Source organism: Oculina patagonica, chromosome 1 (assembly GCF_052425735.1).
Source record: "Oculina patagonica isolate OP01 chromosome 1, crgOcupat, whole genome shotgun sequence".
Classification (NCBI taxonomy): Eukaryota; Metazoa; Cnidaria; class Anthozoa; order Scleractinia; family Oculinidae; genus Oculina; species Oculina patagonica.
This window is the reverse complement of record NC_135758.1, coordinates 25,012,353-25,038,877: the sequence shown is the minus strand read 5'-3', so window position 1 is coordinate 25,038,877 and position 26,525 is coordinate 25,012,353. Positions and strand designations below refer to the sequence as shown.

Sequence of the window (26,525 nt, the reverse complement as noted above, 5' to 3'; positions counted from 1 at the left end):
GAAAATTATTCAAAATGTTGGCGTGATTGGTGCAAAGTAAACACCTCAATCGCTCAATCGTTTGATTTTCGCTTTTCCTTCCCGCTATCGTTTCGCTGTTATCGAAGAAACAAACCTTCCTTCTATCAGTGTTTAGGTCTGCTACAATAGTTGGGGTGAGATAAAAACCGGAAAATGCAAGCTTACCTCAGTACAAATTGTAACATGCCATCAGGCGAACGGTAACTACAGATACGAATTCGTTACAATTTTTGAAAATTGGCGGCAACTGGGGCAAATCGTAGCGTCGGGCGCATCGGTTTTTCAATTTTTTCTATAAAAAAAATCACTCAAACCTATTCTTCAGTGGAGCAGTGAATGTTCTCAAAAAGGAAGGAATTACAATTAGTGTGTTTACTTGTAAATTGGAGCGAAACGAGAACCAAATATTGTTCCGTGACCGATGGAAACCCATGTGGTTTCTGCGGTCTGACGTTCTCGCATGTGATTGGTTAAAAGACAAAGAACATTCCAGACATATTTTAAGTGTTCACGCTTTAATAAGAAGCGGTGTAACTACACGGACGAGTATTTTGCTTTTGTGTTTTACACGGCGATTTCTTGTTTCTGTTCGATCGGGCCAAACAGACAAAAAGAAACGATCGTACAATGCATAAAGCGATGTCACGCCATCGCGTAAAAAAAAAATCTGCGAGCCTCCCTGTTGACTAGTACAGAGGTACACTTTACATAAATTTTGATCTCTTTCGAACCGGGTGAACTGTCCGTAATCGGGAGGTGTCCGAAAGGAGAGGTTCGACCCGGGGGGGGGGGGGGACGCTGTACTATACTCCATAACTTCAAAGGGTATTCAGTTGAACTTTTTAACGATTACGTTTGAAAAATAATGTAAGCGAAAGCCTTTATAAAACAGTAGCCTGCAAACTGGATGGCCCCCTCTTGAAAGTGTAGTCGTTTATTAAGATCTTTTTCTTTTTAAACTTTCCGGCCGCCGCCCCAAAGCAAATTAAACATTGAGACAGATAGGGTTTGAAAGAAAACGCGCTAAATAATCCTCGACACAAATAGGTTCATTTGTGTTTTATTTTATTTGTTTATCAGTATATTATAAGCTAAACAGCCTTCAAACGTTGACAGTAACGCTCGTGTGAACTTTTCTGCAACTCATTCTGCGTCCATTTATTATTTTAAACTTGCGAACCGAACACTAACAATAGCCATAAGTATAAAATATACATATAGGATAAACGAAATAACTCTCCGTTTTATTATTTTCCTTAAGAGCTATGAACATGCGATTTCTGCTCACAGTATCACTACGTTTCCAAGCACACGTGTGATGAGAAAAGAGAAAACAATCAACAGAATCTGGGGATATTGTTTTGATAAACCAAAGAACTCTCCAACAAAATGACAAACCTTAACTTGAGGGTGGTAAGGGGGGGGGGGGGGGGGGGTTAGAGATCACGTTTCACGCTAAATAAAATGACCATTTCACGTTTCACGTAAATAAAATATCCATTTCGCGTTTCATGTAAAATAAAATAGCTATTTCACGAAACCAAGAAAAAAGGTGTTAAGCGGCCTTCACACGACAAACTAAAGTTGGCAAACTCATGTTTGCAAACTCAAGTTGGTGTGTGTGAACGACACAACAACAGTTGGCAAACAGGTTGGCAAACTGTTGGCGAGATTAGAGACAAGTTCTATTTTGTCGCCAACAGTTCGCCAACTTGTTTGCCGTTGTTGCGTCGTTCACACACACCAACTTGAGTTTGCCAACACGAGTTGGCCAATTGTTTGTCGTGTGAAGGCCGCTTTAAATTACCTATTTGAGTGGAGTGACCTGGGACCTAGGATGACGATCAGTCACGGTCGTACACTGGTCACGCAATTTACCACACATACACGTAGTCTTGTTTTCAAACGCTTACTGGATATTTCCGAGCATCGATTACACGATCCTCGTTTTACGGCTATGTAACCAAATCATGTTTCACGAGAAAAAAAAAAAACATTTCACGATTCACCGGGAAATTCCTTTACCACCATCTGATGGGGAGAAGACGATTTCAAACAATTTTTCACTCAATCCTTTTCCTCCCAACGCCAGCCATATCTTTTTTAATTGTTTTAAAAATGTTGGACAAGGTCGTTCTAACTTTTGAGACTGTTGATGAAACGTTAGTGTGCATGTGACCATTCAAATAAAAGCTATTGAGCAGTACGTTCATGTGGTACTGTTTATTAACAAGGTGGTTCTAATTTTTTATTCCGTTGATGAAACCCTGGCGTGTGACCATTCAAATGAAAGTTATTGAGCAGTAAAATCAACTTTCAAGCCTTTGGTTACAACAAGGCGCCCAAAAGTGTGACCACTTTTAATTTACTCACATTCTTTCGTGCAGATTTAATCCAATCAGAAGTCAACTGCATGCTATCCACGGCTTTTGATTGAATTAAATCTGCACGAAAGAATGTGAATAAATTAAAAGTGGTTACACTTTTGGGCGCCTTGCTGTAAACTCTAGTGTGTAAACATTTAAAATAAACGTTGCGGAACGGATTAGTGGAAAACACGGGGCCGGGGTCCCGGGGTCCCGGGGTGTGGAAAACGCGGGGTGTGGAAAACACGGGGTGTGGAAAACGCGGGGTGTGGAAAACGCGGGGTGTGGAAAACACGGGGTGTGGAAAACGCGGGGTGTGGAAAACACGGGGTCCCGGGGTCTGTAGAAAACGCGGGGTCCCGGGATCTGAAAATAAAACGAAGGTAAAAAAAATTCCTGGCTGAAAAGACAAGTTTAATAATTTATCACCAAACTAAGGATATCTTGGTGAAACGTCTTTCCTTGCGTTGAAAAGCCTAATATACATGTCGTAAAAAAGCCATTCAAGTTTGTGAATCGTATACTTGTCCTTGTGATCTTTTGGGAATATTCGTATTTTTCAATTTTATAGAATTAACAATTTATCAGGAATCCGAAAATAAAATTACTCCAAGAAGAACACAGTACAAGCCAATAATGAAACGGGAAATACAGGCAGACAGTTTTCTAGTCATAAGTAATTTATCGTGCCAGGAAAGGGTTAAACCGTGGACCTTATTGTGCTCTTATAGTGAACGCTATATATTTCAAATTTTCAAAATAGTTTTTGTTATCAAAAGACCAGTACAAAAATGTAGATCAGATAAATTTAGCTTTCTAATTTCACAAGCAAACCTGGTGTTCTGCCGAATAGGGGGACCGCAGTATAGCTGCCTGCCTCTAATTAATTTCACCTTAGCGGCGTCTGCGTACAGGTTGCAAACATTGTCCGCCGAATTAAGTCAAAATGTAATTCTTTTACTAACTACCACCCGATCGTGTATAAAGTCTGTCGCTCTCCAGCTAAGACTCAACATTGATTTGCTATATTCATGTAGCTCCAAGCTACAGCTAAAAGTAAACATTGGCATATGCGTGGAATAACTATGACATGCTACCGGTCATATATCAATGCACAGAAAACGGATATTAGATATAACAACTATAATCAGTAGAGTACGGTAGATGAGTTAACTTCAAGGGTGGACCCAAATGAGTCCCTCCCGATTTCTTCTTTCTCGCTTATTTCTTTCCACTGAAACTACGCAATTCCGAGTAAGACGTCTTTTTGATCGGTCCGCCTTTCTGGCACTTAACTTCAAATTTGAACCTGGAGTTTATGGCCGCATATCTTAAAAAGACTTTAGACAAAAGAAGAAATAGAATCTCTTCGTCTGATGAATCGAGCACTTCACCAGAGGCGAAAAAGCCGAGGAGCGGAAACACAGATTTGAGCGAGCAGAGCGAGGAAGACGACCATGATGAAATCTTCGCGGCCCTAAGCATGGCAGAGGGACTGCAAGAAACACTTAAGGAAATCAACCAAAAGCTCAAAAAGCTAGACGACTTAGATAAAATACAAGAGGCTGTCAATGGCGTTCAGAAGTCCTTGCAAAATTTGGAGCTGAGAATAACGAGTCTCGAAAACTCTCAAGCGACTGCAAGCCGAGACATCGAAAACTTAAAGACGAGCACGAACGCCGCCGCTAAGAAGCATCTTGAGTTTACAGAGAGCCTTAAAAACCAGCAGAAAGAAACCAAACAGGCCTTTGCAAATCTACAGAAGGAAAATGAAGCTTTTCAAGCCAAGCTTACCGAGCTGGAGGATAAAAATTTGTATTTAGAGGCTTATTCAAGACGCGAAAATCTGAAATTTGAGAATATTGTAGAAGAATATGACGGCCGCGAGGAAACAGAATCAGTCCTTCGCGATTTCCTCGAAACAGAACTTGGCTTGGAAGATGCAAGCACTGTTGAGATACAGCGAGTGCACCGCCTGGGAAAGAAGAACGACGACAAGCCCAGACCGATCATAGCACGGTTTTTGAGATACAAGGACTGTGAGCGAATACTCTCTCGAGGCAATCGCTTAAGAGGAAGCGACTTCAAGATGTACCAAGACCTTCCTTACGAGATAGTCGCCAGAAGGAGGAAGCAAATGGATACTTTTAAGAAGGCAAGAAAGAACAATATCCCGGCTTCTTTCAGCAAGGCGCAACCAGATAAACTGTTTATCCGAGGAAAATTCTGGCCATCTGGTAAGATTCTGGAACTGTAAAACTGAAATGCTAATGACTATTTGTTGATGCTTTTTTGTCTTGCATTGAGCAACTCTACTAAATCGCAGAAAGTAACAGCTAAATTTATTTCTACTTGCAATCGCCATCCCCGCCATCTAGGATTTGTTCTTTACTATTTTCTTTTTCTTACTTATTTAAAAACAGAAGGCGACCGTCTTTTTGCCATCCCTTAGTAGTTTTCATAACACCATTCGGACTATTCTATTTGCATGTTCCCAACCAAAAAATTGTTTTACTCGTTTGTAAGTGTTTGTTTGCTTATTCTTTTGGTCCTTTGTTTATTTAAATTCTATACATTTTATCTTGCCAAACATGTAACACCAACGTACGGTCATCTCATTGTGGGGGTAGCAAGGCGTGAAGGAATTTCCATGAAAAACATCCTAAATGAATCAATATGGCTTTGACAATAGCTTCTTTGAATGTCAGGGGGCTTAGAGATAATGTGAAACGAAGGGAGGTGTTTAATTGGCTACGAACAAAAAACTTTTCAATTTATATGCTACAAGAAGTTCATTGTACCGAAAACACTAATTCTATGTGGTCTGCTGAATGGGGGTATCAAACCATTTTTAGCACCTATGAGAGCAATAAAGCAGGAGTATGCATCCTTTTTAATAATAACTTTAATTTACAAATTCAAAAACAATACATCGACCCTTTAGGGCGCTTCATTGTTTGCGATATAAAAGCAAATGAAAAAAATTTAACGTTGGCTAACATCTACGCCCCGAACGACGATAACCCAGCGTTCTTTTCTGATTTTTTCGACCATCTTGCTGACTTCAAAAGCGAGGAAATTGTTATAGGAGGAGACTTTAACCTCGTCCTAGATCTAGAAAAGGACAAAATCGGTGGTCTTCCAAAAACGCACCAAAACAGTGTAAAAATTATTCACGAATTTTCTGAGAATCTTGATTTAGTGGACGCATGGCGGTTATTGCACCCCGAAACCAATAGATACACTTGGAGACAACGGCACCCTAAAGTTCAATGCAGGTTGGACTTTTTCTTGGTAAGCCAAAGTATTGCTAACTCGACAACTCACGCCGAAATATCTCCCGGATATAAATCAGATCACTCTATGATAACTTTAAAGATATCAATACATTCAAACCCTAGGGGACCGGGTTTCTGGAAGCTTAATACATCCTTTTTGACTGAAACGACTTATGTAAATCAAATAAAAGCAACTATTAAAGAAACACTTGACGAATATAGTGAAGATAACTCGGTCAGGCCTACACTTCTCTGGGAAATGGTTAAATTAAAAGTGCGTGAAAAATCTCTTTTATATGCCAAGACTAAAAAGAAACAAACAAAGGAACGGGAAATTGACCTAGAACAATCAATTGCCAAATTAGAGGAGGAAGCCGACAAAAGAAATTTAGATGACGCTCAAACTTCACACATCGAGGAAGAAATTGATAAACAAAAGCGTGAACTTGAGAAAATAATTGAAGAGCGCACTAAAGGTGCAATATTGAGATCAAAAACGAAGTGGTATAACGAAGGAGAGAAGAATACTAAATACTTTTTAAATTTAGAAAAACGACACTATAAACAAAGTGCAATAAGCCAAATCAAAATAAGCGAAAACCAATTCGTTACTTCAAACGAAGAAATTGGAAATGAGTGTGTATCTTTCTTTAAGAGTCTTTATGAATCCAGATGTATGGCAGATGAATTGCTTGATACATCTGTCTTCTTTGACGGTGAAAACGATACAATCCTTACAGATCATGAAAGGGAAGCGTGCGAAGGTCCAGTTACCAAAAAAGAGTGCCTAGATGCTCTTAAAACCATGGAATCAGAGAAAACCCCCGGTACGGATGGCTTGCCAGCCGAGTTTTACAAAATTTTTTGGAATGACATATCCACCACTCTTATCAATGCATTAAACTTTGCCTACGATACAGGTCAACTCTCAATCACCCAGAGAAGGGGAATTATTAAACTTATCCCAAAAAAGGACGCAGAGCCCTATCTAATCAAGAACTGGAGACCACTAACTCTACTAAATTGCGACTATAAACTAGCGGCTAAGGCAATTGCTAATCGTATAAAAAAGTACCTCCCGAACGTAATTAACAACGATCAGACAGGCTTTATTAAAGGCAGATTCATTGGTGAAAACATCCGACTAATCGACAGTATCATTCGCTATGCAAAAGAAAAAAATATACCAGGATTATTACTGTTTCTTGACTTTGAAAAAGCTTTTGATACAGTTGAATGGCCTTTCATCAGGAAAACTCTAGAATATTTCGGTTTCGGCACTGGTATGATAAAATGGTTAAACCTTTTTTACCAATCTTCTGAAAGCTGTGTTTTAAACAATGGCTGGGCGAGTGATTTTTTTCAAATTCAAAGAGGCGTTCGGCAGGGGTGTCCCCTTTCGCCTTATCTGTTCGTTTTATCAGCTGAAGTGTTAGCCAAAGCAATTCGCAAAAATAGAAATATTAAAGGAATCCTAGTAAAAAATAAAGAAATTAAGTTAAGTCAATACGCGGACGACACAACTTTAGTTCTAAATGGGTCAAGAGAATCTTTACTAAATTGTCTTCAAACTCTGGATGATTTCTACAAAGTCTCCGGTTTGAAACTAAACGACAAAAAAACGGAAGCTCTATGGATCGGATCAAAATGTGGTAGCTCTGAAATATCACTTCCTGGAAGAAACTTTAAGTGGCCAAAAAACAAAGTAAAAGCTCTTGGTGTTTGGCTTTCAATTGACGCGAAAGAAACTGCGGCTTTGAACTACAATGAAAAATTAGAAAAGGTATGGACTGTCTTAAGCTGCTGGAAATATCGCAGACTCACACTAATGGGCAAAATAACAGTCCTGAAGAGTCTTGTCGCCTCTCAACTCGTTTATGTATTATCGCCTTTACCTTCAAATGAGAAAGTCATCAAAGAAGTAAACAAACTTTTCTTTTCATTCCTTTGGAATGGAAAACCAGATAGAATCAAACGAAATGTTATCATTAATGACTACCCAAGCGGAGGCCTCAGAATGATCGATATTGAAAGTTTTAGCAAATCCCTGAAAGCCTCGTGGGTTAAAAAATATTTAGATGAAGAAAATCATGGTAAATGGAAACTTTTTTTTGATGTGGAGTTAGACAAAAATGGAGGTCCAATAGTCCTTAAGGGCAATCTCAACACGAAAGACATAAAGAAATTTCAAATTAAGGATACTTTTATCAAAGAAGTACTGACAATCTGGTCGGATGTTAATTTTGAAGATGAAATTAAATCTGAGAATCAGTTCCTTAACCAAAACTTATGGCACAATTCAGTGATCAGAATTGATGACCGTCCTGTCTTTTACTCTGAATGTTATCATAAAGGTATCACAAAGGTGAAACATTTGAAAGATGGCTCAAATAATTTCTTATCCTATTTTGAACTACAAACAAAATTCAGTCTTAAAATTTGTCCTCTCAGATACTATGGACTCATATCGGCCCTTAAACTGCTCTGGGACGCACACAAAAACAACCTTATTATGACAGACTCCGAATACGAAACCTCTTCGGAAACGTTAATAAAATCGCAACGAACAAGCCCACCAGTGTATCAGAAACTGATATCCAAAAAATCTACGCTTTCTTCCCAATCTCAACGGAAATGGTTTGAAGACTGTAATACAGAAGAAACAAAATGCATTAAATGGAGCGATGCCTATCAATTAGCCTTTAAATGCACCAAAAGCACAAAACTTATTGAGTTCCAATTCAAACTTTTGCATAGGCGAATATCAACTAATGAATTCTTAACAAAAATTGGAGTACAAGATGACCCAAACTGCTCTTTCTGCAAAGAAGAACCAGAAAAATTAAAGCATCTCTTCTGGTCGTGCTCCAAGGTGACCTCCTTTTGGAACTCCTTAACCGAACTGCTAAAATTATCTAAAATATTTCCAGAACACTACACAGTAAACATCTCTGTCGCCTTAGGATTGATACCGGACTGCTCAAAAAATCATCGCCAAATTAATTTCTGCTTTCTACTGGCCAGACACTTTATTTGGATTTGTAAAAATAAAACAAGACCTCCTAAAATAGAAAGTTTTCTACTTTATCTTAAATCGATTTATGTCGTTGAACAAAGAACAGATGACACAACCAACAAAAAGTGGGATTTGCTGGAAAGCCTTTTAAAGAAGAAATAAAATAAATGAATAAAAACTAATCTCTTTATCTTCACCCTCCCTAGTCGAATATACACAATATATTAGGCTCTAAGGTCCTCTGAACAGGTAATTCCTTCAACGCCCTTCAAGCCCCTCTCAATGACTGACAGAAACAGTTAAAATTTTTGAACAAAATGTCGGTAAGATAAAAATGGCGCAATTTGATTTAGTTTTTATAAGTTACCATTTTTATTTTCATTATCTTTAATAAGCCAAAAGTAGTTGTAGTTTTTTTGCAAATGTATTAAAAGAGATAAATTGTATTGCGCTGTTATAAGTATAAATATTAAATTTTAAGAAATTGAGTATTGTATTGTAAGTAGTGTGTTGTAAACAATGTAATTGTCATGTAGGTAGTGTAAGCAGTGTATTGTACTGTAAGTAGAGTAAGCTTTGTATAGTAATGCGTAAAGCCTTGTATAGTAAGTAATTAGTAGCGAACATGTCACTTTGTAAGAACGTTCTGTGTGTGTTTTGCAATAATAAAAAAAAAAAAAAAAAAAAAAAAAAAAAAAAAAAAAAAAAAAAATTCCGTCCACACTTAACTTTTTTTTGGCCGTGTTATCACGGTCGGCAGCTTTCTTTCTTTTTAGTGCTGAAACCACGGCACCACACGACGATTCATGAATGAAACTAGGTGAATGAAGTCAGCGCCTGTATCAGATATGGGCGAAGTTGGCGCGTAGTTTGTCTTAATTTTTATTTTCGGATACCTGATAAATTGTTAATTTTATAAAATGGAAAAAACGGATATTCCCAAAAGATCACAAGGACAAGTATATGATTCACAAACTTGAATTGCATTTTTACGACTTGTATATAGGCTTTTCAACGCAAGGAAAGACGTTTTACGAAGATCCTAAGTTTGGTGGTGATAAATTATTAAACTTGTCTTTTTAGCCAGAATTTTTTTTTTACCTTCGTTTTATTTTCAGACCCCGGGACCCCGCGTTTTCTACAGACCCCGGGACCCCGTGTTTTCCACACCCCGTGTTTTCCACACCCCGCGTTTTCCACACCCCGTGTTTTCCACACCCCGCGTTTTCCACACCCCGCGTTTTCCACACCCCGTGTTTTCCACACCCCGTGTTTTCCACACCCCGTGTTTTCCACAGACCCCGGGACCCCGCGTTTTCCACACCCCGGGACCCCGGGACCCCGGCCCCGTGTTCTCCACTAATCCTTGCGGAACTTGCGGAACTTCTTTAAAGAACAAAAATAAGTAAAATAAACTTCCGGCCAATACTTTCAATATCAACTTTTGAAAATAACTTTTGGACTAGATTTTGCAGTGTTGGGAGTCAAAGGATATAAGTTAATTCGACCAAAGCAGCTCGTTTCTAGAAGTGTCTTAGCACTGCCAGCAGAAACAACAGGATAACTCTTCTAACAAACAAAATTGCCTTAGTGTATTCAACAAGCAAATATTTCACGTTCTTTGTACACATACTCTACACTAGAACTGCGTTTAGCTCAACTATATAACTCTGCCAACTATTGGGCTCCTGGCTCAGCTTATATACAGAGTTAGAAGTAAATATTTATTCGCTTTATTCCATGATCACTTATGGTCCTACACCAGCTCGAGGACCTGCAAAAAATAACCATAAAAATATTTAAGGTTCAGAGAAATAGAACTCACAGTTAACGGGGCTAGGTCAAGGCGGTATTTTGTGTATGTTCTGTTTTCGTTAGTTATGAGCACTAGCCTTCAAATTGGCAGCACTTTATTAACAAAATAAGGCCAAATAACTAACAAGGATGATTTCCAAGCATTATTAAATGACATTTTCATACAAACTGAGGTATAATAAAACGGTCGGGCCGACGGTCTTGAATTTTGAAGTTTACCCAAGTTCGATTCTTTTTAATCTTCGCCAATTTTGTCCATCTATGCCCCTTCTTGGCTTTTCTGTATTTCTTTTGAGTTCGTCTGCATTAATACGCCGTTACTGTGATAATTCAGTTAATTCAATCACTAAAAATGCCTACATTTGGTACAAACACAGCTGACTGATATCATTACCTTAATCGTCCCTTGACTATTAGCGGCGACAACTACATTGGAGCCCTGTTCAAACAAGATAGAAAAAAAAAAAAAGATTATTCTTCGGGAAGATTTCAAACTGTATTAAATATGGCAGACCGAAGATAATCAGAAAACCGTTTTGGGATATACTCACAGTTCTCCAGCAAACTGCACTCACAAATTCATTGGCGTCGTCTTCTTTCTTGTCTTTCTCCTATAGAATCGAAAAGAATGAAAGAGCTCAGTAGTTCTTTATAAATCACAAAGCGCCTGTAACTATTAACTAGCAAATTGTTGGCTGATCACAAAGAAATCTTGAACGGGAGTCAAAAGCGCTGACTCTCCGACACAATATATGGAAACATCACTAATGCATACATGAAGACCGGAAGTCCCAGAAGCTCGGACTGGAAATCCTTTGTCTCCAGAGCCCTTCGTTTCTCGTGCCAAGGCTATTACGGCTAAGAAAAGCGTAGAGGGCCATGGGGACGAGAATGGCTTGGTACGAAAGGGATTTGGGACGAAAGGGGATTGAGGCGAGATCGAGTCCCGTCTCGTCGGAGTGCAAGCAGTCTGACTGCAATAAAGCAGCGCGGGGAAAATAAAACAAAATTAACTAGTAACAAGCACTTCTCGCCGAATCCGCACGAGCCTACTCACCAGAACACTTCTTACAGTATCAAACTTGAAAGTAAGCAGCTGTTTTGAAAGACCTTTGTAGTACAAGTACAAGGAATTGTTTTCACTACCTGCAGAAGGAAAAAGATATCCAATAAATCAAGTCCTACGATTTAGTGATATAAGATTGACGGTAAAACCTAAATAACTACTTTATGGCCCGTTTACACAGGCGATTTTGTCGCGCAACTCGATGCACAAAAATTGCATCAAATTGCACGACAAAAATCGCCTGTGTAAACGGGCCTTTAGACCTTCGAGCCCAGTAAACACCACCCTGCGTGCAGAGCCTCTTTTAACTTCCCTGCGGTTGAGATTTGGGAAGAATATCAAGTATATCAGTGGAAAAGAAAGGGCTCTGCTCGCAGGGTGAGTAAACACAAAACCAAAAGAAGGTACATTACAATCATTTTCACTGAACAGTCAGCTGAAAGCCGTTCAAATGAAGAAAGAGAAGTCAACTCACCACAGGCAACGTAATCTCCGTTGGAAGCCAGCCCAACAAAGTTCTTTTCGTTAATATGCCCTTTGAAGGTTCGAAGACAGTGCGGCTTACTGATGTTCCAGAGTTTTAATTGACTGTCTGTTGATCTAAGAAAGAAAGAACGAAGTAACCAGGTTAGTTTAGAACTTCAGAGACGTATTGGATCAATCTGGCCCATACAGCCTGGTCCAGGCTCTTATTTATTAGATGGAGGGGGGGGGGGGGGGGGTCTAAATGGCAATGTTTTTAACTTTTAAGTCTGTGGATTAAATTGCAGCGTGTGACCATTCAAATGAGAGCTACTGAGTAGTAGTTTCGTGTGTTGTTGTAAATTTTGATGTACAAAGTGGTTCCCATTTTCATGCGGTTCTAGTTTTTAAGCCCCTTATGCAATATATTCTTATTAAATTTTAATATTCTCTACGTTGAAACAGGAATCTGTGCCAGATATTGAAAACGGTCACAAGCACGTTATCACAAAACTGGGCGATTGTCATAAAGTCTCGTATTGAAGTTTAGATCCTCGAAAATAGCGATGGTTGCGACCTCAAGCTTACAAAACTTTTTGCACTTTCTTCCAACAGTTTACATCAGTCGAGGTTTTATTACACAGCTCTGCCTAAGTACACCGCCAGTACATTCACGCATTGTATAGCATTGATCAATAGAAATAATTCTTAAGCTACATTGTACACTTACGCAGAGACAATTTCTTCCGTGTTGATAAATTTTGTGTACGACACGGCCTTCCTGTGCCCTTTGAAGACTGTGATTGGCTTGGTCGTGTTTCGAAGGTCATAATAATGGACACAATGATCTGACAAAGAAAAGTAGAAATTATTGATGGTGTTAAACCGATTATAATTACTCTCGAAATAGATCGAAAAAATCAATCTCGTACTAAAATGCTATTTCTACAGTAAGCACACAAATCCATACCTGCCGAACCAAACGATAAATGGTATCTACTCTCTGGATTGAATTTAACACAGCACACATTAGCTTTAGCTTCCAAACAAGCTACGGAGTGTTCCATGTCTGTTGACCATAGCTTAACTAAGGAAAGAAATGAGAAAACAACGAAGAGAAGTTTTGAGAACGTTTTCTTGGAGTGACTCCATACAACAACTCAAGTTTCCATTGATATCATTTAGATACTCGTTATTAATCATTCAAAGAATTTGGAGTGATGTTAAATACAGTAGAACCCCGGTAACTCGAACACGGATAACTCGAACACCCCCGCTAACTCTAACGAAGTTCCATTCCCCTTGGATTTGACCCCACTTCTCAGTCATTTTTTACACGGTTAACTCGAACTCAGATAACTCGAATTCCCCGCTAACTCGAATTAAATTTCGTTTCCCTTGATCAAAATTTACCCCGATAACTCGAATTCTGGTTTTTGCAACTGGCCACGGATGCCCATTGAAATATCCCATTAGCTCTTCTTGTCGTTTAACATGATTATGATTACCTTTCGCATCATCAGATCCTGAAGCCAAAAGTTTGGGATCAACATGATTGAAATCCACGCTCCAGCATCTCTTTTCGTGTTCCTATGGGTACAAAAACAATTTTTATTATTTTTACAGAACAGTTTTTTTTTTTTGTACTTTGGTTACGGGTTCGTATAGCTGACTCGTCCCCAGTCGTCTTCATATAGCACACAGCAAAGATACAGCGGAGGGAGATATGGGTACCGAGAAAGGGAGCGCGGGCGTGCTGCTCCCTTTGCCGCGTGCTATATGAAGACGACTGGGGACGAGCCCAGGTTCGTCGTCTTATTGTTTAAGATTACAAGCCCAATAAAACTCTCTGCTCAGGGCAGCTTTATTTATAAGGTAAGGGTTAAGTCTGTGTCGGCCAATGTGACCCATTTAACCGGAGCGTATCCAGGTTTACGTTGCATTATGCGACTAGGAGCATTTCTACTCCCCTGTGGATGGGATGCTAGTCCATGATAGGGTTACCCAAGGCATTTAATTTGCCGGTACCCATTTTAACAGCTGGGTTGAGAGAGGCACTGACGAACACAACACAGTGACCGCAGTCAGGTCTTAAACCCGAACCGCTTAATCCAGAGTCCAGCGCGCTTCCCCACAGCATTATTTGAAAGCGCAAGTTGTTCAAAAAAATCTAAACTACTAAGCAAGATTTACCTGAAATGATCTAGTTTTTGATCCTGTGAAAGCGTCCCACAGAGTGACCGTGCCTTCATAATCACTGCTGGCGAGTAAGCCTTTGTGATACGAACTCCAACAGATGGAACTGCCACAAGGGAAACAAACAAATATTAACATCTAATTCTAACGCTCTAAAGATTTGAACACTAAGCCTGATTTTGTCTACCAATTACCAAGAAAAAACCCGGTAATTTTACTGAAGTTGAAACATAATTTCAGTGCTTGCCAATAAAACATTTTCAAAATGAAGACTGAGGTAGTCCTGTTTCCGCGGTTAGGACCAATGAATTAACCAAACGCAAGGGGATAAAATAGGATCCTCGCATCATTTGCTTTACAGGACATTATTTGCCTTACAGTTGCGTAAATTACATTGTACATGTAGATGCATGAGGTATGTTAATTGTAGAGTTTCTCTCTATTCATCTCACCTGATTTTGGAATTGCAGATCATTTCATTAACAGGGCAGTGAATATCAACGACATCTCTAATCACTGTTCCATATTCAAAAACCTAACATAACAGAAAAAAGAAAACTAGACAGTTAAAAGGCAATCTGTTTAAGCAAAACATAAGCTTAGTTTATTCAAAACTTTGCAGTCTTCTAGTCATAATGTAGACAAGCTCAATCAATAACGTTGAATTTGTGGATGAATGAAGGCAAGTAACAAAGTTTTAAGTGCCAAAACTCATAACCTGCGATTAAAGATGTCTTGCATTGCTCCAGGCCACTAACGATATGAGCTTTGTTAGGAGCTCTCTCTCATGAACGGCCAAAGCGGTGGCTGGGAGCAAAAAGAAGCAGCTGTATTCATAGGCTATAAAACTCATCACATACAAGGAACACGAAACTGAACGGCTTTTATATAGGTCTTCAAACACTGAATCAGTGTTCAAGCAAAGCTTCTCTTGTATAATGTGTAAACTTTTGGTGTTTCATTACTAGGGAAAGTCAATTCAGTGTCAGTTATACCTTGATTTTCTTGGTAACACCAGCAATTGCAAAGTAGTCAAAATCACGGTCAAACTCAATACTGTAAAGGGAGAGAAAACAAACATTACAAAAAACCTTTTAAATTTGAATACATCATCATAAGAAAACAAAGAATAAAAAGAAAGCAACCAGCAAAAATAAATAATAACAACATATGGTACATGTACATTACGTTACGTGTACAAATATCTACATAAAGAGATACATGATATTGATACGCAATTTAATACAGAAAAATAATAACATAACTAACCTTGATACAATACTAGAGCTGCTGTAGATGTCGCTGGCATAACTAAGTGTTGCTAAGCAACGGAAACCACTGAACTTTGTGAACTTGGCAAGACTGTCTGTGAAATAATCCAACGCATCTGATGTTCCAGCATCACCTGCAAAGATATTGATGGAAAAGTCACAAAGTGAGAATGAAGAAATTCTTAGAAATTTACTCTCAGACTTAGAGCGGTTTTCACTTGAGTGTCGAAAGTTAATTTGGCGTTTGCTTTGGTTTTGCATTGTTACGCTTAGTGATTGGCTTAAAAATCTCGCGCCACTTTCTCAGCCAATCAGAACTAAAACCAAACCCAATCGTGATTCGCTTCGTGCCAGCTACATGTATTTGCTTCGAGTTTTGATTTTGTTCACTGGATTGTCTGTGTCCTTTGTGATTGGCCAGAGTAATTACTTTAGTTTTGGTTTTACGACACTCAATTGAAAACTGCTCTATTGTCCAGCAAGAAGTGAAAACAATGAGAAGGGAAAATGCCCACATAAAAATTGACTCCTCCTCACTCAACGATCACAGAGCATAATTAAGGCAATGGTGTCAGGGCTGGAGTCGTAATCAGAAGTGTAGAGCACTACGATCTAGTGAAAATCAAACCGAGAGAGTGGTAAGCAGAGTTCCAATTCCGCTTATGACCTAGTGAAAACGAGACCGTTGGAGTGACAAGCAGAAAGGAAGTACTCGGAGGACCTGAAAGCTAGCATTGTGATTGGTTCATTCTTCTTCTTAAATGCTTGCAACTCAATCTAGTTTTGACTAGATCATAACCAACCAATTCATTAGCGGAATCGGAAGAAAATGGAAACATTCTGATTCTTCCGACTCTGATTCCGTCAAGCTTATGACTCTGCTTACGACTCCAATTTTTGATTTTCACTACGTCATAAGCACTCTTATGACTCCAACTTTGACCTCCACTACTAGTGAAAACCAGCCTCTGAAGCAGGAACTGCTCATTTAAGAAGTCTAGGTAAATTTAGTCTGTAGTGGATTTTGAAAGGCTTTGCTTACTTGGTAGGTCTCCCTGCCTGATAGAAAAGTAGCATCTCTCAAGGTCATCAAAGTGTTGGTGAATTCTCTTTCTTCTTGAAGCTAGACTAGTGCTACACCACAGATGTTTTGCTCCCTGCAACAAACACAGGAGAGTTTTGAATTATCTTTGGCAATACTTTCATGTGATACTGTTCATATTTCATTTCCGACTTTGGGCTTGGGCAATTTTGGGGTGACAGGTTTAACATTAAAAAAAGTCTGTTTGCCCAGGGCAATTTTGCTGAGTACTACTCTATTAATAAAACTTTTATTATTTACAGCCTTAATGGAAAAGATATAATTGGCAGGATCATGATACTCCATAAACTTTGCTTGTTACCGAATTACACACTAGTGAAATTAAGAGATCACATACATGTTGGCTTCCATTGAACCCATCTTGAGCTGCTTCTGTTTGGTCACATGATTCATCGTGACTGAAAATGCAATAAGCAAAGAACGTTACTTTGATCTTCAAAAAATAATGTAACAATTGCATAAAGTTGCAGTGTTAAAATAAAGCTGTATAACACTTAATTGTTTAACTTTAAACTGACACTTCCAGCCTACAATCTTTGACAAAAGTAGTTGACACATTGACTTCGCTCTGCTGGTTTTATAAGAAATTTACCACTAGGTTTTAAATTTCATGACTGTCTGCAAAAATAACCCCCCTCCCCCCATCCAATGTTGTAAAATGATAGCAAAGGACTCCTAGAAACAAACTACAACATTGATAGGGGGAAGGGGGGTTGGAAAAGTGGGGCAAAAATAAAGGATGAAATAAGTCCAAATAACAATAAAATAGGGCCTAAATTGATCATGTGTCAACACTTTTGTCAATGATTGTAGCTGTAACAGTTGAATCCCAATAATTTAAACCATGATAATGGAACCTTCAATTTCTTATTTAAACTCTAACTGACAGTTTCCCATGTTTAAGTCGTTCATGTCGTTTAGCCCAATCGTTAGTCTGCCCGTTAGAGTTGTTTTAAAAAGTCGTTAGGCACTTCGTTAGAATGCTTTCGCAAGTCGTTAAAAATTTTGGCTTGAGCGTTCAAGTCATTTACCAAGTCGTTAGAGCATTGTGAAAAGTTGTTAGTTACTTGTTCGTTAGTCGTTAGTTTTTGCCCGTTTAACGAATTATCGTTGGTGTACGTTTTCCCGTGGAAGGTCACATTTGCTTCATTGTAACGCTAATCTAATTTCACGTTCGATAAACTAAACTTGGTTCAACTCAAATTGTTTTGTTGTTGTTGCTGCTGTTTTCCTTGAGGCTTGAACAAACTGTCAAAAAGCCAGTTTTATCTCTATTTTGTGTTTAACAGATGGGCCCCAAGGTTATACTAAATAATAAGACTGCTTGCTCTTGGTTCCTATCAACTTTGGTAGTTGGCACATGGCTTTATCCCTTGGCAACTATCAGCTGATAGTAACCTCAAGCTCACAGCCTCACATTGTGGAAGAGAATATTCAAACGATAAAAAAACCAATAATTACCTAGTTGAAGGTTCTATGTCAGAACCTACAGCTACTGGAGCATTTTTGGCTGTGGGAGTGGTTGGTACAGCATGATCCTGTAAAATACCAAAGACACCAGTCACACATATGTTCTAGTTTCTCACTTACTTTTGCATACTCATGGGAAAAAAATATAGAAACTATTGATTGACACCAGAAACCCATAAGGGTTGAAATTGGTAATGAGCGCGGACAGCGTTTGAATATTCATTTTGCTAAGTACCATATTTGGAAACACAAAGAATTTGTATGCGAATGCTTTATACACGTAATGACACACGCAACATAATTTTTGGTTTTGCAGTTAGTTGCTTGAATTTCGACCTAAACGCCGTAAATTTCTTACAGAGACTAAAGAAATTCATTAAGTGTATCTAAGCAAAGTTCTCCAGACTACTTCATGAAGATGAAACAGGAAAATTTAACTCAATTTAACTCTATTCAACCAAGCTTGTTCAAAAACAAGATTACGCCATCGAGCGCGAGCTAGCGCGCGCTGTGAATTTAATCCAAATATAGTAATTTGATTTTTGCAAATATGGTACTTAGAGTAAACAAATGTGCAAACGCTTTGTACAATGCGAATCATAGGGAGTTACACATTTCAACCCTTATGGGTTTCTGTTGACACACATTTTATACATACCACTTCACCAACCATGAGTCGCTCAGCACCAGGAAGAGTTAAAGGAACTGGGATTTGATATTGTCGGTTATGACTTGTTATCATTTCCTAAAATATGCAGTGTGATAATTATAATATTATTATATAAAATGCAGTGGTATAGCAAGTGGTAGCAAATCGATAAAAATGGTTTCACACATGTGTGGATAGAAATGATATCCAGATATCATTTTTGACCAATCAGCTCGCAGAGTGTTTCAATGATCATTGATCCAAAGTTTATCAATATTAAGTTGAAACATCTTTTATTAGATCTTCCTCGAGCGGCAATCTTCTGAAATCTTCAGAAATTTTCGGGAAAAAAAGAAAACGTTCGTACGACCTTCAGACAAAATTTTGAAAATTTTCAGAAATCTTCAAAAAATCTTCAGAAAATAATCAAAAACTTCATTATTATTAGGTTTATAAAATAAACAAAATAATACATGGTTGCTTGGAGATTTGAAATTTACTGAACACTCAAAGATAAATCTCATATCTCTGCGCAACCATGTGTTATACTCTATGTCATATCATCACGCCTTACAGCATGCCATAACTTTACATTTGAGGTATAAAGATATCACCTAAGAAAATTTATCCCTCATTCTAAATGCTATTTTTTAAGGATAGTGGGCAAGGGGCAATGGGACAATTTGGTCAAAAGAAGTACCGGTACTAGCTCTACACATGTACCAAACCCCTTTTTTACAAATGCTACTAACCATAACCCTCTTCATGTCTTCATCAATAAGTTTCACTTCTCTTGTAAGCTGATCAAGTTGCTGAAGTTTAGAAGAAAGCACAGCAAAAACAGTCAGTTGAATTAATGTTGTAGTGCTGTGTATAAATTTACACATTATCAAATGAATTCATTTTGCACTCTGAGTTACTTTCAAGACCACACCTCTTGCTTATGCCGTTTTACTTGTGAGAGGAAATCTTTCAGTAGTTCATGTTGTACGGCTTGGCTGTCCTGTTGAAAAAAAAAACCACATTTATTTGTAAATATTATAATCAGCAATTTATATTTAACAATTATCCGCCGAAGGCGAAGTGATTATTGTTGGATAAGGTGTGACGGAGATCAAAAATTAACTGCAACATACCTTATTATAGGAAATTAACGCGAATTTCAAAAATTCGTGTTAATTTAAGTCGCGTTAATTTTTGTTAACGTTAATTTCCGCACCGTTAATTAAGTGGAGCATTAATTTCCATGACCTTAATTTCCATTATTTTGGCCCCAATTTCTCGTTACAGTCCAGACGTTCTTGACTCAAAGGAAAAATCATTATTTTATCAGGGTGGTCTTCTACCACTTTCACTGATACTGCGAAGAACGCTCGAAGTGGGAAAAATACCATGAACATTGTTTGCGTTTAAGATTATACGCCTACAAGTGTTGAAATAAACTTGTTCCAGTTGTGTACGTCGCGTTAATTTCCTTCATTTTGAAGTACTACCCTCTCTTTCGCGTTAATTTCCTTTATTGGGAAGTAATTTTTCCTTCAATTCGCGTTAATTTAAGTCGCGTTAATTTCCAATACGTTAATTAACACAAGCATTAATTTCCTATATACTAGTTATGCAACGTTTTCGAGTGGTATACTATGGAATATCCCACGAGTCACTTGTATTTTCTCGGTATACACACGAGCCTTTAGGCGAGTGTGTATACCAAGAAAATACAAGTGACAAGTGGGATATTCCATAGTATACCACGAGAAAGTGTTGTGTAACTATTTTGTACCATGCCATAGAAAATATGCTTACTAAATTTCGTCGAGAATACAATCGCAGCGCACGATGGGAAGGTTGGGTTGAATACCGTCGAATATACAACAGCTTTCCTGTATTCTGATTGGCTGTATTTTCTATGGCATGGTATAAAATACATGTAAGGTATACATACAGCTTTTTGTCTTGTTAAATGATACCTCAAAAAACAGTAAGCAACATATGAAGTCATATTACCAGAAGCCTGATTGTCAGTTTCTAAATTATGACAGTCTAATCACATTAGCAATAAAGCACGGTTGCCACAAAGTTTTGAAGTAGGTAGCTTTATGGTTGGAGTATGTGGCTGATTTTGCCATCTTATTCCAAAGAATCAGACAAAAATGGCCTAACAGAGTAAGAGAATGAATTAGAGGGAAATTTTGGCCGGCAGCTGGCTACTTTTGACAGCCATACAAAAAGCTAATTCACTCTGCCGTAGATCTACTTGTAGAAACAGATCGATTTTATCACACTTACTGCTTCAAGCTTTTGTTTCTTCTGCCTCAAAAAATCCAGCAAGTAATTAACATCTGAAAGAGATAAGAAAGGCAAGTCAGCATGAAACATGTCTTGTTTGAGTTTGTCACTAAGACAGCTGGAATACTCGTGACTAAACTATTTGTTTAATGTGGACAAAGTTCTCAATACAGAAAATGGACTTGTACACTTAAAATTGCTTATTCTCAGTTAGAAATTGCATTAGAAACTCTACCTCTTCATTATGAACAATATAAAATTTATGTTTTAAAGCACAGGAGGTGAACTCTTATGGAGTGCACTTGCTGTCTTTCTTTTAACATAATTATCTTCATCTGACTTCCATTTACACTTATTCTATTTCTTGTTAGATACATGTAAAGCCAAATCACACATCTTGTACTATAAACTATTGTACACCAATAAAAATATTACTACAGTTAAAATCTTAAATGTAACCTTTTAAGTTTATTTTTTTCTTAGTGGCCATTTGGCCACCGACTGCTCAAGTTTGGTCGCCAGTGAAAAAATTAAGTCGCTACATTAAGCTCACACTTTCAATCATTCTTCTCAATTTTAGTCGCCATGCTGGTGACTTCGGTTCCAATTCTGTGGCCAGCTCCAAAATTTAAGTCACCATGGTGACTAAAATGGTCTTAACTTGGAGGGTTGAAATACCATGTCAATGAGCTGTCTTTAAAGGGGAAGTGTCACAGGGATTTTGTGTAGCTTCAAAAGTTAAAAAAACATTTCAGTCTTAACGGAAACGTCAAATAATGGTCCAGGCCTGTTATAAATTACCACCTAGTGTTAGTACTAAAACTGTCGACTAGTGTCTCTGGACATGGGTGGAAAGGGTCGAAATGAATTACAACTTGAAAAGTTGCCCCCGAATAAGCGCCGCCCTCGAATAAGCGCCGCATTTGTGAGGAAAAAGTTAATAACCGCCGCCCCCGAATAAGCGCCGCAGTTGCGATGCCGCGCTTATTCTAGAAATTCCGCATGACTAAAATTGCACTAAAAAGAATTCTAAAACAGCCTTGGAAATTCCATTTCGTACAAAGCGATGTTTCTCAGTTCAAAGTTATTATGTTATACCGCTCGCCCATTACTTTTTCTATCCAAAATGCTTACAATACGTAGTTCTGTTTACGTTGTGAAGGCCGTGAACTTTGTCGGGACAGCAAATGCAACTTCTCCCTTCCGTAAGAGACAGATACTGACAAACAAAATACCCTTCTTTTAGTAACTGTAGAAGTTTCGTCCTGATAAGATTGTTTGTTGCGTCCAATTTTTAAATAAGCGCCGCCCTCGAATAAGCGCCGCACTGGCGGCGCGAAAAATTTAATAAGCCCCGCGGCACTTATTCGAGTAAATACGGTAAAGGACTAAACAAAATGCAAAAAGTACAAAACCTGCTAAATCCCAATCATGTTCCCCTGCTAAGATCTCCTGAAATGCATTCCCTGTATCCTGCAACTATTTGATGAAAAAGAAAAACACACACACTTTACAGACATGTAACTTGTAAACATAAAGTTATCAGGGAAGGGCTGCAAATATTTTTTTCACTTGAAAGGACACATGTCCTACTAAGACACCATCTTGGTTGGACAAATAAAATTGTGGTCGGACATCACCAAAATGAAAGCAAAAGGTTGAAATTTATTCATTGTTGCCGTAAATTGATTTACATTCATAAAATTGTCCGGATATGATGTCTGACTACACTTGGGATTTCGTCGGACATGAGCAAATTTTGGTCAGCCAATGTCTGATGACCGACTGTTATTTGCAGCCCTGCAAGGGTTACATGTATAATTCCTCCAATCCAAAGGGGTTGTGAAGATACATGACTTGAACAGCAGTAACTTAAACTGTTAGATGGAGTTTACATTTTGATCCTGTAGCATAAATTTACAGTACCAATCACATTTACTTTCAATTGTTGACAGCCTCAACTCAAAACTTGATCTTCGATCCTCATTTTTTTTTCGAAAATCAAGAATTGGTTAATAAGCTCTGTTTTCTCCTCTTGAAACTCTAATCACTCGACTCGAAGCACAAACTTCTCAACTCTAAACTCAATTACTCAACTCAAAACTCAAACTACTCAACTCAAACCTCAAACTACTAGTAAAAGACTGACTAAGTACTCAAAGTTTTTGAGTTTCGAAGATCGAGGATGTAGTTGAATCGTTTGAGTTTCAACTGAATTTTGACTGGTACATGTAGTATTAGGAGCATTGCTAAGTACTTTTCCTGGATGTGATGCCAGTTCTTGACAGGTAGCCTGCAGTAATTTGCCAGGTTGCAAGTATATTAATAACAGTCCTGGATAAAGAGGCACTGAAAACTAATCTGCCTCTCTAAAATAATGAATGCCAAGACTCAAACTTCAATTGGTACTTAGAAGTGGAGCAACAGAAAAATAATTCAGGAGGTTCTGGCCTTAAATCTCACAAAGGTCAACTTTTGTAGCTAGGTGACTGATTGTTCAAAACCCCTTATTAATAAGAATTTTTAAAATCTTCACCTGGGTGTCTGGAACCACTTTTGTTTTCTTCTGGCCCGTTCTTTCTTTAACTTTTTGCACCAGTTCATTCACTGCCATAAAATGACAAAAAAATAAAAATAAAAAATTAACCACTCTGCAACTAGTTAATTTATCTTTTTAGACATCAAGTATTGAAATCTTTGTTGCTTTTTTCATATCATAAACTTTAGAAATGAGTGTTTATAGGATGGGTCTAGGAAATAGGAGATAGAAAATTATATCTCTTCAGAGAGCTAACTACTAGGTACAAGCTGATTATTTTTAATCCAGGTGCACCCTTAGCTCACATTTACTCACAAGCTCCAACCTTCCAGCAGTAGACCAGAATAGCATCCTTTCAAGTTTGAAAAAAAAATTAATCCTCAGGGTTTAAAGGCCAATCCAAACAAAGGGTCTGTGTGCATTAATGATTTTATGGGTATAATTCATTATGGGGAGCAGAATTTCCACCTTAAACCAGTGAAATATTTGGTAGCAAGATCCCAGAACAAATTGAGCAAACTTGAAAATGCTACCTCGTGTGTGTAGTGCTTAAATTTAAGAAAGCCCTGTCTATTAGTCTAGGGCTTGTGGATTTTATCAATCACTTGCCCTGGGCAAGTATCTATTCAGGACTTTTTAGTTGGCCACTGAGAAAGGTCTTTGGGATAGAACAGATTGGTTCCAAATTGCCTTAATGGCAAGTTAGAGAGGCAAGTTGCAAATTCTATTTTCTTTGCATCTGATCCTAGAGACTTGTTTCCTTCTCTTTACAGTAGTATGGACAGAATACTTACAGAGAAAGTTTGGAAAGATCTGATCAGGCTTGTCGATGATATAGTTACACTTGGGGCAGCGATTGCTTTCTTCAAGGCTTCGTGTTATACACTGATAGCTGAATTGTAAAATAACAGATACCGGTATTAGTATATAGAGCAGTTTTCAATTGAGTGTCGTAAAACCAAAACCAAAGTAATTACTCTGGCCAATCACAAAGGACACAGACAATCCAGTGAACCAATCAAAACTCAAAGCAAATACATGTAGCTGGCACGAAGTGCGGGAAAACGTGCGCGAGCTAGTCACAATTGGTTTTGGTTTTACTCCTGATTGGCTGAGAAAGTGGCGCGAGATTACTAAGCGTAGTAATGCAAAACCAAAGCAAACGCAATTTACTTTCGACACTCAAGTGAAAACCGCTCTACCACACAAGTGAATAGTGCTTTTCATGCATGCTGATTGGTTAACTTGGAGGTGATTAGCAAAGTACAATTCACCTCCAAGTAGCTAAAGAGAAACAAACTGCCTTCCCAGGTCGCTTTGTTTACCGAAAGTGATGTTTTAGTCTACTAGTTACTCAACTTGTGTGTTAAATATATTAAAACAATTATTCACCTCAGTGTCAGTGAATGTGGTGCCATTATATCCACCACTATTCACCTCCACTTTGGTGAATAATAAATTTATTGTTAATAATCTTTTTTCTGACAACTAAAACAATAAATCCATAAAGAATACATAATGGTTTAGAACTGGCGTAGCAAATAATAACAAGCTGCCAATCCATTTAGGAGGAAAGACAATGTAGAATGCATAAAATTTTGTTTTGTGATTTACAGCACATGAATTCATATGACCTGAAAAGTGCCTTTTCATTGGATCTGATCCTTTCAATCAAAACATTTTACTGGATAACACAGTCCATCAAGCAGCCTTCCAGTCTTCTAATTGGCTGCATTCTTTAAGCATGGAATAAATAGCAGTATCATATGTCTTGGAATGCCATTGAGTTTCTACTGATATCATGTAAACAAATGCAGTAGGTCTAGAGTAGGGAGCTGGGATTAGCTTGCAGTGTTATGAAGTCAAACTGGTATCACATTGACTAAATCCATGCTCAGACATCAACAAGTTATTGTCTCAAAACGATGTCAGGCAAAAATAGCATTTTTCAGCAGCTGTGCAATGTAAAATAATACGTATCCAGATGTGACACATTCTTCCAAAAACATTTTTTTTTCGCTGAAACAAACACTGGTCTCGAAACGTTTGCATTTCACTGCTAAAGACGTTCAAGGTCATGTCAACACACACTGCTACGCAGAGATTGAAAAGTACAAAGGCATTCAAATATGCAAGAAATGCAAAGCTTTGCTGCAAGCTCATACACCCACAACAAACCTCCGGTCCCCAAAAACCTGACGTTTAAGGAAGTACACAGTATGCAGCAATAAATCCTTACCAAAATGTATGTCCACATTTCGTCATAAAAGCCTCGTCGATGGTGTCAAAACAAATTGGACTGCAAAATAACAACAGAAAGATTTAGTACCGGTTTTAAAATCACGCAACATGTCCGGAACGAACTGATATATTTAATTAATGATAATTTGTCCGTTATCGACGGGCAAGACACTTGGTTTGAAAAACTCTTTTCTTACCAAACGAAGTCGCTGTTTTTATCGCTGAAAGAATTCATAATTCCACCATAAACTGGAGGATGTGGTCTCTTTCGGCGACGTCCTCCCCTCGTCTGACTCGCCTGGCCAGAGGTCGAACTCGAGGACGACAGTTGAGACATCTGTGCACAGATTCTACGCTATAGAATTCACAAACGGTTCCTTAAGGTACTATTAACATTCCCAAGTCGGGTTGAACTGCGGAGTTTTGCCCAGTCAAACAAATTGCACAGAAAAATATTGCCCTCATTCTTTACATGATCTCACGTTTGGTCAGCTCGCTTGGTCACGTTGCATAAGCGCATGCGCGTTCGCAACTCGAGACAAAAAACTGCCGAATAACGCGGGCGAAAGCCGCAAAAGAACGCGAGCTCCTTGTACCGGCGGGGAAAACATGGAAAAGTGCGTGAATACCCTTAGGGTATTTTAATAATAGCACACAGCTTGCAATTCGAGCATGCCAGAGTTAGTACTAACTCTGAACATGCTTTGAATATAATAATTGGGAAGGAAAGGGAAAGATACCATACCT

At 38.3% G+C, this 26,525-nt stretch overlaps 1 protein-coding gene and 1 long non-coding RNA gene across 2 annotated transcripts; both read right to left on the bottom strand.

The window, feature by feature from the left end:
- Nucleotides 1–1,065: 1,065 nt before the first annotated feature.
- LOC144649376 (uncharacterized) lies at nucleotides 1,066–2,350 on the bottom strand. Its single transcript, XR_013569891.1, has 2 exons — nucleotides 1,829–2,350; nucleotides 1,066–1,585 (listed from the first exon to the last, which is right to left on the bottom strand). It is a non-coding gene; the product is annotated as an uncharacterized LOC144649376 (long non-coding RNA).
- A 7,697-nt stretch (nucleotides 2,351–10,047) lies between these two features.
- On the bottom strand, nucleotides 10,048–26,281 carry LOC144642604 (E3 ubiquitin-protein ligase COP1-like). Its single transcript, XM_078501618.1, has 24 exons — nucleotides 25,976–26,281; nucleotides 25,777–25,836; nucleotides 24,332–24,429; nucleotides 23,535–23,605; nucleotides 22,414–22,477; nucleotides 20,999–21,051; nucleotides 19,647–19,715; nucleotides 19,465–19,524; nucleotides 18,722–18,808; nucleotides 18,055–18,131; nucleotides 16,931–16,991; nucleotides 16,534–16,648; nucleotides 15,490–15,625; nucleotides 15,216–15,276; nucleotides 14,673–14,755; nucleotides 14,218–14,326; nucleotides 13,533–13,614; nucleotides 12,995–13,111; nucleotides 12,755–12,872; nucleotides 12,038–12,162; nucleotides 11,554–11,642; nucleotides 11,048–11,107; nucleotides 10,891–10,935; nucleotides 10,048–10,455 (listed from the first exon to the last, which is right to left on the bottom strand). The coding sequence occupies exons 1-24, from the start codon at nucleotides 26,113–26,115 to the stop codon at nucleotides 10,438–10,440; spliced, it is 1,998 nt and encodes a 665-aa protein (XP_078357744.1). The 5' UTR covers nucleotides 26,116–26,281; the 3' UTR covers nucleotides 10,048–10,437.
- Nucleotides 26,282–26,525: the final 244 nt, after the last annotated feature.